Source organism: Arachis ipaensis, chromosome B3 (genome assembly GCF_059453495.1).
Source record: "Arachis ipaensis isolate K30076 ecotype BB chromosome B3, ASM5945349v1, whole genome shotgun sequence".
NCBI classification, from domain to species: domain Eukaryota; kingdom Viridiplantae; phylum Streptophyta; class Magnoliopsida; order Fabales; family Fabaceae; genus Arachis; species Arachis ipaensis.
In genome coordinates this window covers 122,773,722-122,793,780 of record NC_142438.1, presented here as the reverse complement: position 1 = coordinate 122,793,780, position 20,059 = coordinate 122,773,722, and the positions used below count along the sequence as shown (strand labels likewise).

The window sequence follows — 20,059 nt, the reverse complement described above, 5'->3', positions numbered from 1 at the left end:
CTGAGGGTTATGGCCTTACATTCTTCCCTTGCAATAGCCTTGGCAGCATGAGAAACGCTTGTCTCAGGGGTTTGCTTAGACAAATACAAAATTTGATTTTCTAGCTTCTGGATGGCAGCTCCTTGGTTTTGCAGGTTAGAATTTACTTCTTCCTTAAAAGCTTTCAATTCGGTTATGTCTTGACTCATGGTTGCAAGCATTCCTTCTATCCTGTTTAATTGATCTTGAAATTGTTGGTTCGGGTTAGGTTGGGTAGGTTGATTATTTTGGCCATGATATGGTGGTTGAGAGTAAGTGTTTTGTGTGGCTTGGTATGATCTTTGGTTGGAGTTTTGGTATGTGGAATTGTTATGTTGGTTGTGGTTGTAAGGTTTGTGGTTTTGTGGTTGGGTTTGTTGATTCCCCCACCCAAAGTTTGGGTGATTTTTCCATCCTGGGTTGTAAGTGTTGGAATTTGGATCATATGATTGCCTTTGTTGGTTTCCCACATAGTTGGCCTCTTCCCAATCACCTCCTTCAATGCTTACTTCCTCTTGATCTTGTGTGTGTATTGCAGCTACTTGCTTTGTTTCTAATTGCCTGGTAAGCTCTGCTAGTTGCTTGGCAAACACCTTGTTTTGGGCTAGAATTGTATTAACATGGTTCAGCTCCATGACTCCCTTAGTGTTGTGCCTCTCTGATGCATAGTAGTACTCATTCTTAGCCACTGTCTCAATCACTTCAATGGCTTCTTCCACAGTCTTTTTTCTGTTCAATGAACCTCCTGATGAATGGTCTACAGCCTTCCTTGATTCATAAGAGAGTCCATCATAGAAAATATGCAATTGCACCCAATCATGGAACATGTCTGGTGGGCATTTCCTTGTCAAATCCTTGAATCTCTCCCATGCCTCGTAGAGAGTTTCACCATCTTGTTGTCTAAAAGTTTGAACCTCAGACCGAAGCCTATTGACCTTTTGTGGGGGGTAGAAACGTGCCAGAAACTTGCTTTCCACCTCATCCCATGTTGTTAGACTCCCCCTTGGGAATGATTCCAGCCACTTAGCTGCTTTGTCCCTAAGTGAAAATGGGAACAAAAGCAGTTTATAGGCATCTTCCTGGACTCCATTGGACTTCACAGTGTCACAAATTCTCAGGAATTTTGTGAGATGTTGGTTGGGATCTTCATTAGCACTCCCACCAAATGAACAATGATTCTCCACAAGTGATATTAGCTGTGGTTTGAGCTCAAAATTGTTGGCCTGAATGGGTGGTTTCTGGATGCTGCTACCACAATTCCCAGAGGTTGGGTTTATGTATGAACTAAGAACCCTCCTCTCAGGAATGGCATTGTTTCCATCAGCTCTCTCATGGTTGTGAACTTCTCTATCCATGTTGAGATCTAAAGCTTCCTCAAAATTGTCCTCAGATTCTCCTTCAAATTCCTCTTCTCCCAGTACTCTCTTCCCTCTTGCTTCCCTTCTCAGTCTATGAAGGGTCCTCTCTGGTTCGGTATATGGAGGAGTTGATGTCTCTCCTCTCCTACCTGTCATACAAGAACACAACACAGGCAACAAACAAGTGAAATACTCTTGGTTAATGGAAGAGTATGGTTAGAGCAATTGAGGAATTAATTCAAACAGTTAGTGAGTCAGTGGGTTAGTTGCTTGAATTTAAAGGCATAAAGAAAGAAAGCATGTAACAGAGTGCAGAAATTAAAATTCAACAAGTAACTTGTACTGAATTAATCAAAACAAAAAAAAATGCTCAATCTAGTTAACTTCCAATTTGAGAATTGTCAATCGAAAACCAATCCCCGGCAACGGCGCCATAAACTTGATGCGCATAAACTTGTTATGCTACGATTTAGGAAATTGCACGATCGGCAAAATTCCTTCCGGCAAGTGCACCGGTTATCGTCAAGTAAAAACTCACAATAGAGTGAGGTCGAATCCCACAAGGATTGGTTGAGTGAGCAATTCAGATTAGAAGTGTGTTCTAGTTGAGCGGAATCAAGATTTAGATGAGAATTGCGGAATGTAAAATTGGCGGGAAAAGTAAATGACAAGAAATTGAAATGGCGGAATCTTAAATTGCATGAATTAAAGAGCATAAGCTAAATTGCTGAAATTAAAAGGGAATGGGGGTGATTGCATGAATTGAGTTGCAAAATGTAAAGAGAAAGTGGAAATCAGAAATGGGGAATTCATTGGGTGTTAGGAGATATTGAAATCTCCGAATCAAAACAACTTTTATCCCTTCCTCAACCAATGCATTCATTGAATTTTGCTTGGCAATCTTATATGATTGGATCCCAATCCCTTGGCTCACCAATTCTCTCTAAAAACGAACAGATTCCCAATCCCTTGGTTTAAATGTTCATAAGAAGAGATGATGCTCGATCACTGATTATACCACACAGTTTCATGAACCACAATTTGGTAGGATTACATGTCACAATATCCATCCAAACCCCAATCCAATTCACTGTGAGAAAGCTTCTCTAGCATGAATCCTCCATTCCTTTCCCAAGGTTCCGAAGGATTCCAATTATGGGTAGTTTCTTTCCCAAGACAACTACCCAATGGAATTAGATCGAGAAGCTTTCTAACAAAATTCAAGAGAAAAGATTGAAGAAGAAGATAAACTATTATTGATTCATTGAATTACAATAGAGCTCCCTAACCCAATGAAAGGGGGTTTAGTGAGTCATAGCTCTGAATTCAATTACAAAGAAATGAAAACTAGCTAAATGAAAAGGTAAAAAGTCCTCTCTAACTTAAATTCTATCCTATTTATACACTTTCTATATTGAGCTTCTGTTGTGTTTCTTGGGCTTTGAGGCCTCTCCCTGCTTTCCTTTTGCCTTGGGTTTATGATCCATAATCTTGATGAGGCTGTTGATCCAAATTCTGTAACATTCATTGAGCCAACTTAGTGATAATCAAATAATGACACATGACTCAATAAATTGAAGTTTCAGACTCATCAATCCTTCAGGCCCAATCCCATAAACCATGATATTCAATTGGGTTTCATACCAGAGTAAGTTTAAGTTAATGTTTGTGCTCAAATACTAACTTAAACCGCAATATTGTTGGCCCAGAAACCTTTTCCAAGAGTGGCGTTTAAGTTGCAGTTTAAGCTTAAACTGTAGCTTAAACGCCAGACACTTCCAGTGATGCCTTTTGTGGAAGCACGTTTAAGCTTCAGTTTAAGGTTAAACTGAAGCTTAAACGTGGAAATGGAAGAAGGCAGCCCTGGAGGGTAATATAGTCGAACACGTTTAAGCTTCAGTTTAAGGTTAAACTGAAGCTTAAACGTGGAGATAGAAAAGGCAGCCCTGGAGGTCGAACACGTTTAAGCTCCAGTTTAAGGTTAAACTGGAGCTTAAACGTGGAAATGGAAGAAGGCATCCTGGAGGTCGAACACGTTTAAGCTCCAGTTTAAGGTTAAACTGGAGCTTAAACGTGGAAGCTGAGAAAGGTAGCCCTGGAGGTCGAACACGTTTAAGCTCCAGTTTAAGGTTAAACTGGAGCTTAAACGTGGAAGCTGAGAAAGGTAGCCATGGAGGTCGAACACGTTTAAGCTCCAGTTTAAGGTTAAACTGGAGCTTAAACGTGGAAATGGAGAAAGCAACCCTGGAGGAGAAACTTGGTCGAACACGTTTAAGCTCCAGTTTAAGGTCAAACTGGAGCTTAAACGTGGAAATGGCTCCCTGGTGCCTTTCCCCTTTCTGGCGTTTAACCTCCAGTTTAAGGTTAAACTGGAGGTTAAACGTGGAACTGCCCTCCTTGGTGTCCTTCTCACTTCTGGCGTTTAACCTCCAGTTTAAGGTTAAACTGGAGGTTAAACTTCAATTCCAGCATTTCTTAGCCTTCCTGATTCTGGCGTTTAAGCTCCAGTTTAGGCTTAAACTGGAACTTAAACTCCACATGTGATATTCAAGCTTCCTTTATTGATTTTGTTGCTTCCTTGCTTAGCCTCTTCTTCCCTGAAATCATCCAAACAATTGCATCAAAGTCTTGCAAAATTTCATGAGAAATCTTCCATTCATAGCATTCAAGTAATATAACTAAAAACTCATGGAATTTGCATCAAAATCATACTGTTTGGATGGTTCATTGCTTTGTTATTCATTTAACCATTCTTGGTTACTTTAAGCTCAAGAAAATGCATAAAACAACTAAAACTAACAGAAAAATGCTAGTGAAACTAGCCTAAGATGCCTTGGCATCAGTTTTATAAGTGCTGATTTGGTTTTAGTGAGTTTATATGGGTTGATTTTGCTGTTTAGTGCTGCTTTATCCTTGTTAATGGCTGATTTCATGCCTTGTTTTGATTGAGCAATGATGATGATGGCCTTATTCTGAGCTGTTTTATAAGTGCTTATTTTGTTTTAGTGAGTTTATATGGGTTGATTTTGCTGATTAGTGCTGCTTTATCCTTGTTAATGGCTGATTTCATGCCTTGTGTTCATTGAGCAATGATGATGATGGCCTTATTCTGAGCTGTTTTATAAGTGCTGATTTGGTTTTAGTGAGTTTATCTGGGTTGATTTTGCTGTTTAGTGCTGCTTTATCCTCGTTAATGGCTGATTTCATGCCTTGTTTTGATAGAGCAATGATGCTGATGACCTTATTCTGAGCTGTTTTATTAGTGCTGATTTGGTTTTATTGAGTTTATATGGGTTGATTTTGCTGTTTAGTGCTGCTTTATCCTTGTTAATGGCTGATTTCATGCCTTGTTTTGATTGAGCAATGATGATGATGGCCTTATTCTGAACTGTTTTATAAGTGCTTATTTTGTTTTAGTGAGTTTATATGGGTTGATTTTGCTGATTAGTGCTGCTTTATCCTTGTTAATGGCTGATTTCATGCCTTGTGTTGATTGAGCAATGATGATGATGGCCTTATTCTGAGCTATTTTATAAGTGCTTATTTGGTTATAGTGAGTTTATATGGGTTGATTTTGCTGTTTAGTGCTGCTTTATCCTTGTTAATGGCTGATTTCATGCCTTGTTTTGATAGAGCAATGATACTGATGGCCTTATTCTGAGCTGTTTTATAAGTGCTGATTTGGTTTTAGTGAGTTTCTATGGGTTGATTTTGCTGTTTAGTGCTGCTTTATCCTTGTTAATGGCTGATTTCATGCCTTGTTTTGATTGAGCAATGATGTTGATGGCCTTATTTTGAGCTATTTTATAAGTGCTGATTTGGTTTTAGTGAGTTTATCTGGGTTCATTTTGCTGTTTAGTGCTGCTTTATCCTTGTTAATAGCTGATTTCATGCCTTGTTTTGATAGAGCAATGATGCTGATGGCCTTATTCTGAGCTGTTTTATAAGTGCTGATTTGGTTTTAGTGAGTTTCTATGGGTTGATTTTCTTGTTTAGTGCTGCTTTATCCTTGTTAATGGCTGATTTCATGCCTTGTTTTGATTGAGCAATGATGCTGATGGCCTTATTCTGAGCTGTTTTATAAGTGCTGATTTGGTTTAAGTGAGTTTATATGGGTTGATTTTGCTGTTTAGTGCTGCTTTATCCTTGTTAATGGCTGATTTCATGCCTTGTTTTGATTGAGCAATGATGCTGATGGCCTTATTCTTAGCTATTTTATAAGTGCTGATTTGGTTTTAGTGAGTTTATATGGGTTGATTTTGCTGTTTAGTGCTGCTTTATCCTTGTTAATGGCTGATTTCATGCCTTGTTTTGATTGAGCAATGATGATGATGGCCTTATTCTGAGCTGTTTTATAAGTGCTGATTTGGTTTTAGTGAGTTTATATGGGTTGATTTTGCTGTTTAGTGCTGCTTTATCCTCGTTAATGGCTGATTTCATGCCTTGTTTTGATAGAGCAATGATGCTGATGGCCTTATTCTGAGCTGTTTTATTAGTGCTGATTTGGTTTTAGTGAGTTTATATGGGTTGATTTTGCTGTTTAGTGCTACTTTATCCTCGTTAATGGCTGATTTCATGCCTTGTTTTGATTGAGCAATGATGCTGATGGCCTTATTCTGAGCTATTTTATAAGTGCTTATTTGGTTATAGTGAGTTTATATGGGTTGATTTTGCTGTTTAGTGCTGCTTTATCCTTGTTAATGGCTGATTTCATGCCTTGTTTTGATAGAGCAATGATACTGATGGCCTTATTCTGAGCTGTTTTATAAGTGCTGATTTGGTTTTAGCGAGTTTCTATGGGTTGATTTTGCTGTTTAGTGCTGCTTTATCCTTGTTAATGGCTGATTTCATGCCTTGTTTTGATTGAGCAATGATGTTGATGGCCTTATTCTGAGCTATTTTATAAGTGCTGATTTGGTTTTAGTGAGTTTATCTGGGTTCATTTTGCTGTTTAGTGCTGCTTTATCCTTGTTAATAGCTGATTTCATGCCTTGTTTTGATAGAGCAATGATGCTGATGGCCTTATTCTGAGCTGTTTTATAAGTGCTGATTTGGTTTTAGTGAGTTTCTATGGGTTGATTTTCTTGTTTAGTGCTGCTTTATCCTTGTTAATGGCTGATTTCATGCCTTGTTTTGATTGAGCAATGATGCTGATGGCCTTATTCTGAGCTGTTTTATAAGTGCTGATTTGGTTTAAGTGAGTTTATATGGGTTGATTTTGCTGTTTAGTGCTGCTTTATCCTTGTTAATGGCTGATTTCATGCCTTGTTTTGATTGAGCAATGATGCTGATGGCCTTATTCTGAGCTATTTTATAAGTGCTGATTTGGTTTTAGTGAGTTTATATGGGTTGATTTTGCTGTTTAGTGCTGCTTTATCCTTGTTAATGGCTGATTTCATGCCTTCTTTTGATTGAGCAATGATGCTGATGGCCTTATTCTGAGCTATTTTATAAGTGCTGATTTGGTTTTAGTGAGTTTATATGGGTTGATTTTGCTGTTTAGTGCTGCTTTATCCTTGTTAATGGCTGATTTCATGCCTTGTTTTGATTGAGCAATGATGCTGATGGCCTTATTCTTAGCTATTTTATAAGTGCTGATTTGGTTTTAGTGAGTTTATATGGGTTGATTTTGCTGTTTAGTGCTGCTTTATCCTTGTTAATGGCTGATTTCTTGCCTTGTTTTGATTGAGCAATGATGATGATGGCCTTATTCTGAGCTGTTTTATAAGTGCTGATTTGGTTTTAGTGAGTTTATATGGGTTGATTTTGCTGTTTAGTGCTGCTTTATCCTCGTTAATGGCTGATTTCATGCCTTGTTTTGATAGAGCAATGATGCTGATGGCCTTATTCTGAGCTGTTTTATTAGTGCTGATTTGGTTTTAGTGAGTTTATATGGGTTGATTTTGCTGTTTAGTGCTACTTTATCCTCGTTAATGGCTGATTTCATGCCTTGTTTTGATTGAGCAATGATGCTGATGGCCTTATTCTGAGCTATTTTATAAGTGCTTATTTGGTTATAGTGAGTTTATATGGGTTGATTTTGCTGTTTAGTGCTGCTTTATCCTTGTTAATGGCTGATTTCATGCCTTGTTTTGATAGAGCAATGATACTGATGGCCTTATTCTGAGCTGTTTTATAAGTGCTGATTTGGTTTTAGCGAGTTTCTATGGGTTGATTTTGCTGTTTAGTGCTGCTTTATCCTTGTTAATGGCTGATTTCATGCCTTGTTTTGATTGAGCAATGATGTTGATGGCCTTATTCTGAGCTATTTTATAAGTGCTGATTTGGTTTTAGTGAGTTTATCTGGGTTCATTTTGCTGTTTAGTGCTGCTTTATCCTTGTTAATAGCTGATTTCATGCCTTGTTTTGATAGAGCAATGATGCTGATGGCCTTATTCTGAGCTGTTTTATAAGTGCTGATTTGGTTTTAGTGAGTTTCTATGGGTTGATTTTCTTGTTTAGTGCTGCTTTATCCTTGTTAATGGCTGATTTCATGCCTTGTTTTGATTGAGCAATGATGCTGATGGCCTTATTCTGAGCTGTTTTATAAGTGCTGATTTGGTTTAAGTGAGTTTATATGGGTTGATTTTGCTGTTTAGTGCTGCTTTATCCTTGTTAATGGCTGATTTCATGCCTTGTTTTGATTGAGCAATGATGCTGATGGCCTTATTCTGAGCTATTTTATAAGTGCTGATTTGGTTTTAGTGAGTTTATATGGGTTGATTTTGCTGTTTAGTGCTGCTTTATCCTTGTTAATGGCTGATTTCATGCCTTGTTTTGATTGAGCAATGATGCTGATGGCCTTATTCTTAGCTATTTTATAAGTGCTGATTTGGTTTTAGTGAGTTTATATGGGTTGATTTTGCTGTTTAGTGCTGCTTTATCCTTGTTAATGGCTGATTTCATGCCTTGTTTTGATTGAGCAATGATGATGATGGCCTTATTCTAAGCTGTTTTATAAGTGCTGATTTGGTTTTAGTGAGTTTATATGGGTTGATTTTGCTGTTTAGTGCTGCTTTATCCTCGTTAATGGCTGATTTCATGCCTTGTTTTGATAGAGCAATGATGCTGATGGCCTTATTCTGAGCTGTTTTATTAGTGCTGATTTGGTTTTAGTGAGTTTATATGGGTTGATTTTGCTGTTTAGTGCTACTTTATCCTCGTTAATGGCTGATTTCATGCCTTGTTTTGATTGAGCAATGATGCTGATGGCCTTATTCTGAGCTATTTTATAAGTGCTTATTTGGTTATAGTGAGTTTATATGGGTTGATTTTGCTGTTTAGTGCTGCTTTATCCTTGTTAATGGCTGATTTCATGCCTTGTTTTGATAGAGCAATGATACTGATGGCCTTATTCTGAGCTGTTTTATAAGTGCTGATTTGGTTTTAGCGAGTTTCTATGGGTTGATTTTGCTGTTTAGTGCTGCTTTATCCTTGTTAATGGCTGATTTCATGCCTTGTTTTGATTGAGCAATGATGTTGATGGCCTTATTCTGAGCTATTTTATAAGTGCTGATTTGGTTTTAGTGAGTTTATCTGGGTTCATTTTGCTGTTTAGTGCTGCTTTATCCTTGTTAATAGCTGATTTCATGCCTTGTTTTGATAGAGCAATGATGCTGATGGCCTTATTCTGAGCTGTTTTATAAGTGCTGATTTGGTTTTAGTGAGTTTCTATGGGTTGATTTTCTTGTTTAGTGCTGTTTTATCCTTGTTAATGGCTGATTTCATGCCTTGTTTTGATTGAGCAATGATGCTGATGGCCTTATTCTGAGCTGTTTTATAAGTGCTGATTTGGTTTAAGTGAGTTTATATGGGTTGATTTTGCTGTTTAGTGCTGCTTTATCCTTGTTAATGGCTGATTTCATGCCTTGTTTTGATTGAGCAATGATGCTGATGGCCTTATTCTGAGCTATTTTATAAGTGCTGATTTGGTTTTAGTGAGTTTATATGGGTTGATTTTGCTGTTTAGTGCTGCTTTATCCTTGTTAATGGCTGATTTCATGCCTTGTTTTGATTGAGCAATGATGCTGATGACCTTATTCTGAGCTGTTTTATTAGTGCTGATTTGGTTTTAGTGAGTTTATATGGGTTGATTTTGCTGTTTAGTGCTGCTTTATCCTTGTTAATGGCTGATTTCATGCCTTGTTTTGATTGAGCAATGATGATGATGGCCTTATTCTGAACTGTTTTATAAGTGCTTATTTTGTTTTAGTGAGTTTATATGGGTTGATTTTGCTGATTAGTGCTGCTTTATCCTTGTTAATGGCTGATTTCATCCCTTGTGTTGATTGAGCAATGATGATGATGGCCTTATTCTGAGCTATTTTATAAGTGCTTATTTGGTTATAGTGAGTTTATATGGGTTGATTTTGCTGTTTAGTGCTGCTTTATCCTTGTTAATGGCTGATTTCATGCCTTGTTTTGATAGAGCAATGATACTGATGGCCTTATTCTGAGCTGTTTTATAAGTGCTGATTTGGTTTTAGTGAGTTTCTATGGGTTGATTTTGCTGTTTAGTGCTGCTTTATCCTTGTTAATGGCTGATTTCATGCCTTGTTTTGATTGAGCAATGATGTTGATGGCCTTATTCTGAGCTATTTTATAAGTGCTGATTTGGTTTTAGTGAGTTTATATGGGTTGATTTTGCTGTTTAGTGCTGCTTTATCCTTGTTAATGGCTGATTTCATGCCTTGTTTTGATTGAGCAATGATGCTGATGGCCTTATTCTGAGCTGTTTTATAAGTGCTGATTTGGTTTTAGTGAGTTTCTATGGGTTGATTTTCTTGTTTAGTGCTGCTTTATCCTTGTTAATGGCTGATTTCATGCCTTGTTTTGATTGAGCAATGATGCTGATGGCCTTATTCTGAGCTGTTTTATAAGTGCTGATTTGGTTTAAGTGAGTTTATATGGGTTGATTTTGCTGTTTAGTGCTGCTTTATCCTTGTTAATGGCTGATTTCATGCCTTGTTTTGATTGAGCAATGATGCTGATGGCCTTATTCTTAGCTATTTTATAAGTGCTGATTTGGTTTTAGTGAGTTTATATGGGTTGATTTTGCTGTTTAGTGCTGCTTTATCCTAGTTAATGGCTGATTTCATGCCTTGTTTTGATTGAGCAATGATGATGATGGCCTTATTCTGAGCTGTTTTATAAGTGCTGATTTGGTTTTAGTGAGTTTATATGGGTTGATTTTGCTGTTTAGTGCTGCTTTATCCTCGTTAATGGCTGATTTCATGCCTTGTTTTGATAGAGCAATGATGCTGATGGCCTTATTCTGAGCTGTTTTATTAGTGCTGATTTGGTTTTAGTGAGTTTATATGGGTTGATTTTGCTGTTTAGTGCTACTTTATCCTCGTTAATGGCTGATTTCATGCCTTGTTTTGATTGAGCAATGATGCTGATGGCCTTATTCTGAGCTATTTTATAAGTGCTTATTTGGTTATAGTGAGTTTATATGGGTTGATTTTGCTGTTTAGTGCTGCTTTATCCTTGTTAATGGCTGATTTCATGCCTTGTTTTGATAGAGCAATGATACTGATGGCCTTATTCTGAGCTGTTTTATAAGTTCTGATTTGGTTTTAGCGAGTTTCTATGGGTTGATTTTGCTGTTTAGTGCTGCTTTATCCTTGTTAATGGCTGATTTCATGCCTTGTTTTGATTGAGCAATGATGTTGATGGCCTTATTCTGAGCTATTTTATAAGTGCTGATTTGGTTTTAGTGAGTTTATCTGGGTTCATTTTGCTGTTTAGTGCTGCTTTATCCTTGTTAATAGCTGATTTCATGCCTTGTTTTGATAGAGCAATGATGCTGATGGCCTTATTCTGAGCTGTTTTATAAGTGCTGATTTGGTTTTAGTGAGTTTCTATGGGTTGATTTTGCTGTTTAGTGCTGCTTTATCCTTGTTAATGGCTGATTTCATGCCTTGTTTTGATTGAGCAATGATGCTGATGGCCTTATTCTGAGCTGTTTTATAAGTACTGATTTGGTTTTAGTGAGTTTATATGGGTTGATTTTGCTGTTTAGTGCTGCTTTATCCTTGTTAATGGCTGATTTCATGCCTTGTTTTGATTGAGCAATGATGCTGATGGCCTTATTCTTAGCTATTTTATAAGTGCTGATTTGGTTTTAGTGAGTTTATATGGGTTGATTTTGCTGTTTAGTGCTGCTTTATCCTTGTTAATGGCTGATTTCATGCCTTGTTTTGATTGAGCAATGATGATGATGGCCTTATTCTGAGCTGTTTTATAAGTGCTGATTTGGTTTTAGTGAGTTTATATGGGTTGATTTTGCTGTTTAGTGCTGCTTTATCCTCGTTAATGGCTGATTTCATGCCTTGTTTTGATAGAGCAATGATGCTGATGGCCTTATTCTGAGCTGTTTTATTAGTGCTGATTTGGTTTTAGTGAGTTTATATGGGTTGATTTTGCTGTTTAGTGCTACTTTATCCTCGTTAATGGCTGATTTCATGCCTTGTTTTGATAGAGCAATGATGCTGATGGCCTTATTCTGAGCTGTTTTATAAGTGCCGATTTGGTTTTAGTGAGTTTCTATGGGTTGATTTTGCTGTTTAGTGCTGCTTTATCCTTGTTAATGGCTGATTTCATGCCTTGTTTTGATTGAGCAATGATGCTGATGGCCTTATTCTGAGCTATTTTATAAGTGCTGATTTGGTTTTAGTGAGTTTATATGGGTTCATTTTGCTGTTTAGTGCTGCTTTATCCTTGTTAATAGCTGATTTTATGCCTTGTTTTGATTGAGCAATGATGATGATGGCCTTATTCTGAGCTATTTTATAAGTGCTGATTTGGTTTTAGTGAGTTTATATGGGTTCATTTTGCTGTTTAGTGCTGCTTAATCCTCGTTAATGGCTGATTTCATGCCTTGTTTTGATAGAGCAATGATGATGATGTCCTTATTCTGAGCTGTTTTATAAGTGCTTATTTGGTTTTAGTGAGTTTATATGGGTTGATTTTGCTGTTTAGTGCTGCTTTATCCTTGTTAATGGCTGATTTCATGCCTTGTTTTGATTGACCAATGATGCTGATGGCCTTATTCTGAGCTGTTTTATAAGTGCTTATTTGGTTTTAGCGAGTTTATATGGGTTGATTTTGCTGTTTAGTGCTGCTTTATCCTTGTTAATGGCTGATTTCATGCCTTGTTTTGATTGAGCAATGATGATGATGTCCTTATTCTGAGCTGTTTTATAAGTGCTTATTTGGTTTTAGTGAGTTTATATGGGTTGATTTTGCTGTTTAGTGCTGCTTTATCCTTGTTAATGGCTGATTTCATGCTTTGTTTTGATAGAGAAATGATGCTGATGGCCTTATTCTGAGCTGTTTTATAAGTGCTGATTTGGTTTTAGTGAGTTTATATGGGTTGATTTTGCTGTTTAGTGCTGCTTTATCCTTGTTAATGGCTGATTTCATGCCTTGTTTTGATTGAGCAATGATGCTGATGGCCTTATTCTGAGCTATTTTATAAGTGCTGATTTGGTTTTAGTGAGTTTATATGGGTTGATTTTGCTGTTTAGTGCTGCTTTATCCTCGTTAATGGCTGATTTCATGCCTTGTTTTGATAGAGCAATGATGCTGATGGCCTTATTCTGAGCTGTTTTATTAGTGCTGATTTGGTTTTAGTGAGTTTATATGGGTTAATTTTGCTGTTTAGTGCTGCTTTATCCTTGTTAATGGCTGATTTCATGCCTTGTTTTGATTGACCAATGATGATGATGGCCTTATTCTGAGCTATTTCATAAGTGCTTATTTTGTTTTAGTGAGTTTATATGGGTTGATTTTGCTGATTAGTGCTGCTTTATCCTTGTTAATGGCTGATTTTATGCCTTGTGTTGATTGAGCAATGATGATGATGGCCTTATTCTGAGCTGTTTTATAAGTGCTTATTTGGTTTTAGTGAGTTTATATAGGTTGATTTTTCTGTTTAGTGCTACTTTATCCTCGTTAATGGCTGATTTCATGCCTTGTTTTGATAGAGCAATGATGCTGATGGCCTTATTCTGAGGTGTTTTATAAGTGCTGATTTGGTTTTAGTGAGTTTCTATGGGTTGATTTTGCTGTTTAGTGCTGCTTTATCCTTGTTAATGGCTGATTTCATGCCTTGTTTTGATTGAGCAATGATGCTGATGGCCTTATTCTGAGCTATTTTATAAGTGCTGATTTGGTTTTTGTGAGTTTATCTGGGTTCATTTTGCTGTTTAGTGCTGCTTTATCCTTGTTAATAGCTGATTTCATGCCTTGTTTTTATAGAGCAATGATGCTGATGGCCTTATTCTGAGCTGTTTTATAAGTGCTTATTTGGTTTTAGTGAGTTTCTATGGGTTGATTTTGCTGTTTAGTGCTGCTTTATCCTTGTTAATGGCTGATTTCATGCCTTGTTTTGATTGAGCAATGATGTTGATGGCCTTATTCTGAACTATTTTATAAGTGCTGATTTGGTTTTAGTGAGTTTATATGGGTTCATTTTGCTGTTTAGTGCTGCTTTATCCTTGTTAATAGCTGATTTTTTGCCTTGTTTTGATTGAGCAATGATGATGATGGCCTTATTCTGAGCTATTTTATAAGTACTGATTTGGTTTTAGTGAGTTTATATGGGTTGATTTTGCTGTTTAGTGCTGCTTTATCCTTGTTAATGGCTGATTTCATGCCTTGTTTTGATTGAGCAATGATGCTGATGGCCTTATTCTTAGCTATTTTAAAAGTGCTGATTTGGTTTTAGTGAGTATATATGGGTTGATTTTGCTGTTTAGTGCTGCTTTATCCTTGTTAATGGCTGATTTCATGCCTTATTTTGATTGAGCAATGATGCTGATGGCCTTATTCTGAACTATTTTATAAGTGCTGATTTGGTTTTAGTGAGTTTATATGGGTTCATTTTGCTGTTTAGTGCTGCTTTATCCTTGTTAATAGCTGATTTTTTGCCTTGTTTTGATTGAGCAATGATGATGATGGCCTTATTCTGAGCTGTTTTATAAGTGCTTATTTTGTTTTAGTGAGTTTATATGGGTTGATTTTGCTGATTAGTGCTGCTTTATCCTTGTTAATGGCTGATTTCATGCCTTGTGTTCATTGAGCAATGAAGATGATGGCCTTATTCTGAGCTGTTTTATAAGTGCTGATTTGGTTTTAGTGAGTTTATCTGGGTTGATTTTGCTGTTTAGTGCTGCTTTATCCTCGTTAATGGCTGATTTCATGCCTTGTTTTGATAGAGCAATGATGCTGATGACCTTATTCTGAGCTGTTTTATTAGTGCTGATTTGGTTTTAGTGAGTTTATATGGGTTGATTTTGCTGTTTAGTGCTGCTTTATCCTTGTTAATGGCTGATTTCATGCCTTGTTTTGATTGAGCAATGATGATGATGGCCTTATTCTGAACTGTTTTATAAGTGCTTATTTTGTTTTAGTGAGTTTATATGGGTTGATTTTGCTGTTTAGTGCTGCTTTATCCTCGTTAATGGCTGATTTCATGCCTTGTTTTGATAGAGCAATGATGCTGATGGCCTTATTCTGAGCTGTTTTATTAGTGCTGATTTGGTTTTAGTGAGTTTATATGGGTTGATTTTGCTGTTTAGTGCTACTTTATCCTCGTTAATGGCTGATTTCATGCCTTGTTTTGATAGAGCAATGATGCTGATGGCCTTATTCTGAGCTGTTTTATAAGTGCTGATTTCGTTTTAGTGAGTTTCTTTGGGTTGATTTTGCTGTTTAGTGCTGCTTTATCCTTGTTAATGGTTGATTTCATGCCTTGTTTTGATTGAGCAATGATGCTGATGGCCTTATTCTGAGCTATTTTATAAGTGCTGATTTGGTTTTAGTGAGTTTATATGGGTTCATTTTGCTTTTTAGTGCTGCTTTATCCTTGTTAATAGCTGATTTTATGCCTTGTTTTGATTGAGCAATGATGATGATGGCCTTATTCTGAGCTATTTTATAAGTGCTGATTTGGTTTTAGTGAGTTTATATGGGTTCATTTTGCTGTTTAGTGCTGCTTAATCCTCGTTAATGGCTGATTTCATGCCTTGTTTTGATAGAGCAATGATGCTGATGGCCATATTCTGAGCTGTTTTATAAGTGCTGATTTGGTTTAAGTGAGTTTATATGGGTTGATTTTGCTGTTTAGTGCTGCTTTATCCTTGTTAATGGCTGATTTCATGCCTTGTTTTGATTGAGCAATGATGCTGATGGCCTTATTCTGAGCTATTTTATAAGTGCTGATTTGGTTTTAGTGTGTTTATATGGGTTGATTTTGCTGTTTAGTGCTGCTTTATCCTTGTTAATGGCTGATTTCATGCCTTGTTTTGATTGAGCAATGATGATGATGTCCTTATTCTGAGCTGTTTTATAAGTGCTTATTTGGTTTTAGTGAGTTTATATGGGTTGATTTTGCTGTTTATTGCTGCTTTATCCTTGTTAATGGCTGATTTCATGCCTTGTTTTGATAGAGCAATGATGCTGATGGCCTTATTCTGAGCTGTTTTATAAGTGCTGATTTGGTTTTAGTGAGTTTATATGGGTTGATTTTGCTGTTTAGTGCTGCTTTATCCTTGTTAATGGCTGATTTCATGCCTTGTTTTGATTGAGCAATGATGCTGATGGCCTTATTCTGAGCTATTTTATAAGTGCTGATTTGGTTTTAGTGAGTTTATATGGGTTGATTTTGCTGTTTAGTGCTGCTTTATCCTCGTTAATGGCTGATTTCATGCCTTGTTTTGATAGAGCAATGATGCTGATGGCCTTATTCTGAGCTGTTTTATTAGTGCTGATTTGGTTTTAGTGAGTTTATATGGGTTGATTTTGCTGTTTAGTGCTGCTTTATTCTTGTTAATGGCTGATTTCATGCCTTGTTTTGATAGAGCAATGATGCTGATGGCCTTATTCTGAGCTGTTTTATTAGTGCTGATTTGGTTTTAGTGAGTTTATATGGGTTGATTTTGCTGTTTAGTGCTGCTTTATCCTTGTTAATGGCTGATTTCATGCCTTGTTTTGATTGACCAATGATGCTGATGGCCTTATTCTAAGCTCTTTGTATAGAGACAACAGTGAAGAAAACACGAGGTCCTACACAATGCTTGAAGATTCATGCAAGACTGTTGGAAGATAGAGAAGAAATTACTCTAGATATTGAAGGAGAGACAATTGGTCCTACTGATGAAGCTGTAAATAACTTGAGCAAATTTTTGGGCACAGTGGCAAGGAATTCAGATTTTTGTCCATTAATTTACACAAATTGGAAAGGGATTAAAGATAAAGAAGCCATTTGGGAATGTGTTCAAGTCAGAATATTATTATTGTCTCTTTTAGAAACTATTTGGAAATGTACACATGTATTTTATTCTTACTAGCAAATAAAATTTGTGTTTTATAGGCTAAGTTCATTATTACAACTGAAGGAAAGAGGATAGTCCTTGCTCGTATCAATGACAACTGGAGACGGTATAAGACCACAATCAAGCAAAATCATTTTCTGCCATACAAAAGTGTTAATGAAATGCTGAAAATTTGTCCTAAAAGCATACCTGAGAGTCATTTTCGCAAGTTGATTGCTTATTGGAGAACTGAGAAAGTTAAGGTTAAGACATGTGCAACTTATTGTAGTCTGTTTATGCAATTATGAGTTATATACATTTATGAGTGAAATATGATAATTTTTTGATAATACTTGTCTCTTACTATGTAGAAAATGTCTGCGCAGAATAAGAAAAATAGGGCACAACAGAAATTTAGCCATCGAAAGGGACCAATAAATTTTGTAAGAATACGTGCAAGATTGGTACAATTTTTTATTCTTTGTGCATTTGTATGTGTATGTGGGGTGCAAGACTACGTGCATTTTTAACTCTATATAAATGCTTGTTGAACTGGACTTATAGGCTGCTTCTAAGGAAAATAATGAACCACCTACTCAAGCAGAAATGTTTGTTGAGACCCGCCAAAGCACAAAGGCAAAATCATTGGATGAAGACACTTTGGATGTTATTGTAAGTATTGGGAGTTAATTTGATTAAACTAGGTTATGGATTTCTTGTGTCTTGGTAATTTGTCCATCATTTGTGGTTATCTTTATTTGATTTGATGTTGTCAAATGATATATGTTTTGAGTCCAAGTGTGTAGTTACTCTTTTTTGTTATTATTATTTTTCTTCACATTAATATAGGCACATCTGCAAGCTGAGAATAAAAAGTCTAAAGAATCAGCAATTAGAGCTTTTCAATCCATATTTGGGAAAGAGAAGGCAGGGAGAGTGCGATGTCACGGAAGAGTTACCACACCAACTTTTTTGAAGAAAAATGAAGAAATTGCCACCCTTAAGCAACAACATGCAGTTGAGAAAGCATCATTAGAGGGTAAAGTTGATGTGATGCAAAAAGAAGTAGATGAACTAAAATCGCTTGTTAAGATGATGTTACAACAAAAAAGTTCAGGAGTGGACCTTGAGATGTTAGCTGCTCAACTAGGAAGCACTTTAGGCAATCCGAACAATGATGCGCATGAGGAGGTATTATTTATTGTTAAAGTTTCTATATTGTTATCATATCTTAAATAATGGATGATTATGTTGATGTTGATTCAATTGTTTTGTGTATCTTAATAGAAGAATGTTAAGATATATATGTTTCTCCTCTCTCTCTCTCAATCATTTTTAGTAGACATTATTAATATTAAAGATGTGTAGTTTTATATTTGATTTTTTTTCTTTTTTTACAGGAAAACTATGTTGAAGGGGAAATCGAACTTGATTAAGGTCAAATTTTAAGAGCAAGTGTTACAGAGTAAAAGTCATGAACTTGTGGATCGGACATGATGATAAATCTATTTGCTACTTAGCTATTTCAACTCTTCTTTGTTATATTTTTTGCAACATTAGATGATATAGTTCGAGGTTGTCATGATAGTATTGTGGTATTTTGAATGTGATTGCAAATCTTACAACAATCTTTGTAAGTCAAATTTGATGAAAAATGTTCAATTATTTTTCTTTAGTGACTTTATTCAAATAGTTTAGATTATTTATTGACTCTAAATAATTAAAAAAAATAAAATTAATTTTATTCACGAGAAAACTACTATTGTAAATAAAGAATTATATATTACAATAAAAAACCGTTGTCAAAAGTTACAAAGGACAACAGTATTAAAATCGTTGCCAAAAAACAACACCAACGGTAACACATTAATACCGTTGTCTTAGATGACTATAAAATGGCAATTGTTTTAAAACCGTTGCCAAAATAACTAATGGTAACGCTTTTAAACCGTTGTCTTAGATGACTATAAAATGGCAATGATTTTAAAACCGTTGCCAAAAAAACACTAATGGTAACGGTTTTAAACCGTTGTGTTAGACAACTATAAAGTGGCAACAGTACAAAAACCGTTACCAAAAAACGACACCAACGGTAATGCTTTAAAACCGTTGCTGTTGTGGATAACAAAACTACAACAGTTTAAAACCGTTGCCAATCTAGGTACAGTTTTAAACCGTTGTATCATGAAAAAGAACGGTCTAAAACCGTTGCTTCTCGAGTAACAGTTTGAAACCATTGTTTAAAATTTGTGTTCAAAACCGTTGCCTATACTAGTAACTTTGGCAACGGTTTTTTGGTTACCGTTGCCTTAGGTCAAAAACCGTTGCCTTTGATCATTGGCAACGGCCGCATATACCACAGGTCAAAAACCGTTACCAAAGCGTTGCCTAAAGTTTAGGGAACGGTTTTTCAATATACAACAACAGTTTTTGACCGTTGCGAAAAGCCTTGTTTGTTGTAGTGGATGGAGCAAACAAGAGATTATGGATCTCAACAAGAGCATGAGAAAATTCCTCATCATGAAATCCCTGAGATGCCTCAGGGGATGCACTTTCCTCCACAGAACTATTGGGAGCAAATCAACACCTCTCTAGGAGAATTAAGTTCCAACATGGGACAACTAAGGATGGAGCACCAAGAGCACTCCATCATCCTCCATGAAATTAGAGAAGATCAAAGAGCTATGAGGGAGGAGCAACAAAGACAAGGAAGAGACATAGAGGAGCTCAAAAGCACCATTGGTTCTTCAAGAAGAGGAAGACGCCACCCTCACTAAGGTGGACCCGTTCCTTAATCTCCTTGTTCTTATTTTCCTGTTTTTTGTTTACTATGCTTTATGTTTTATTTATGTTTGTGTCTTCACTATATGATCATTAGTGTCTAAGTGTCTATGCCTTAAAGTTATGAATGTCCTATGAATCCATCACCTCTCTTAAAGGAAAACTGTTTTAATTACAAAAGAACAAGAAGTACATGGTTTCGAATTCATCCTTGAAATTAGTTTAATTATTTTGATGTGGTGACAATACTTTTTGTTTTCTGAATGAATGCTTGAACAGTGCATATGTCTTTTGAATTTGATGTTTAAGAATGTTAAATATGTTGGCTCTTGAAGAATGATGAAAAAGGAGAAATGTTATTTGATAATCTGAAAAATCATAAAAATGATTCTTGAAGCAAGAAAAAGCAGTGAAGAACAAAGCTTGCAAAAAAAAAAAAACAAGCAGAAAAAGCCAATAGCCCTTAAAACCAAAAGGCAAGGGTAATAAAAAGGATCCAAGGCTTTGAGCATCAGTGGATAGGAGGGCCTAAAGAAATTAAATCCTGGCCTAAGCGGTTAAACCAAGCTGTCCCTAACCATG

General features: G+C 36.2%; 1 protein-coding gene and 1 non-coding gene across 2 annotated transcripts; both read left to right on the top strand.

The window, feature by feature from the left end:
- Nucleotides 1-843: 843 nt before the first annotated feature.
- LOC148572314 (small nucleolar RNA R71) lies at nt 844-947 on the top strand. Its single transcript, XR_015908990.1, has one exon. It is a non-coding gene; the product is annotated as a small nucleolar RNA R71 (small nucleolar RNA).
- A 16,355-nt stretch (nt 948-17,302) lies between these two features.
- On the top strand, nt 17,303-18,132 carry LOC148572313 (uncharacterized). The gene is made up of 3 exons (XM_088507154.1): nt 17,303-17,368; nt 17,546-17,887; nt 18,097-18,132. Exons 1-3 carry the CDS (start codon nt 17,303-17,305, stop codon nt 18,130-18,132), a joined length of 444 nt encoding a protein of 147 aa, XP_088363280.1.
- The last annotated feature ends 1,927 nt before the right edge of the window (nt 18,133-20,059 follow it).

Bases quoted from the DNA above. Each gene is read 5' to 3' on its own strand.
- LOC148572313 (XM_088507154.1), top strand. From the start codon at position 17,303: ATGTTTGTTGAGACCCGCCAAAGCACAAAGGCAAAATCATTGGATGAA. The intron at 17,369-17,545 runs GTAAGTATTGGG...ACATTAATATAG, and splicing joins AAGACACTTTGGATGTTATT to GCACATCTGCAAGCTGAGAA. The intron at 17,888-18,096 runs GTATTATTTATT...CTTTTTTTACAG, and splicing joins ACAATGATGCGCATGAGGAG to GAAAACTATGTTGAAGGGGA.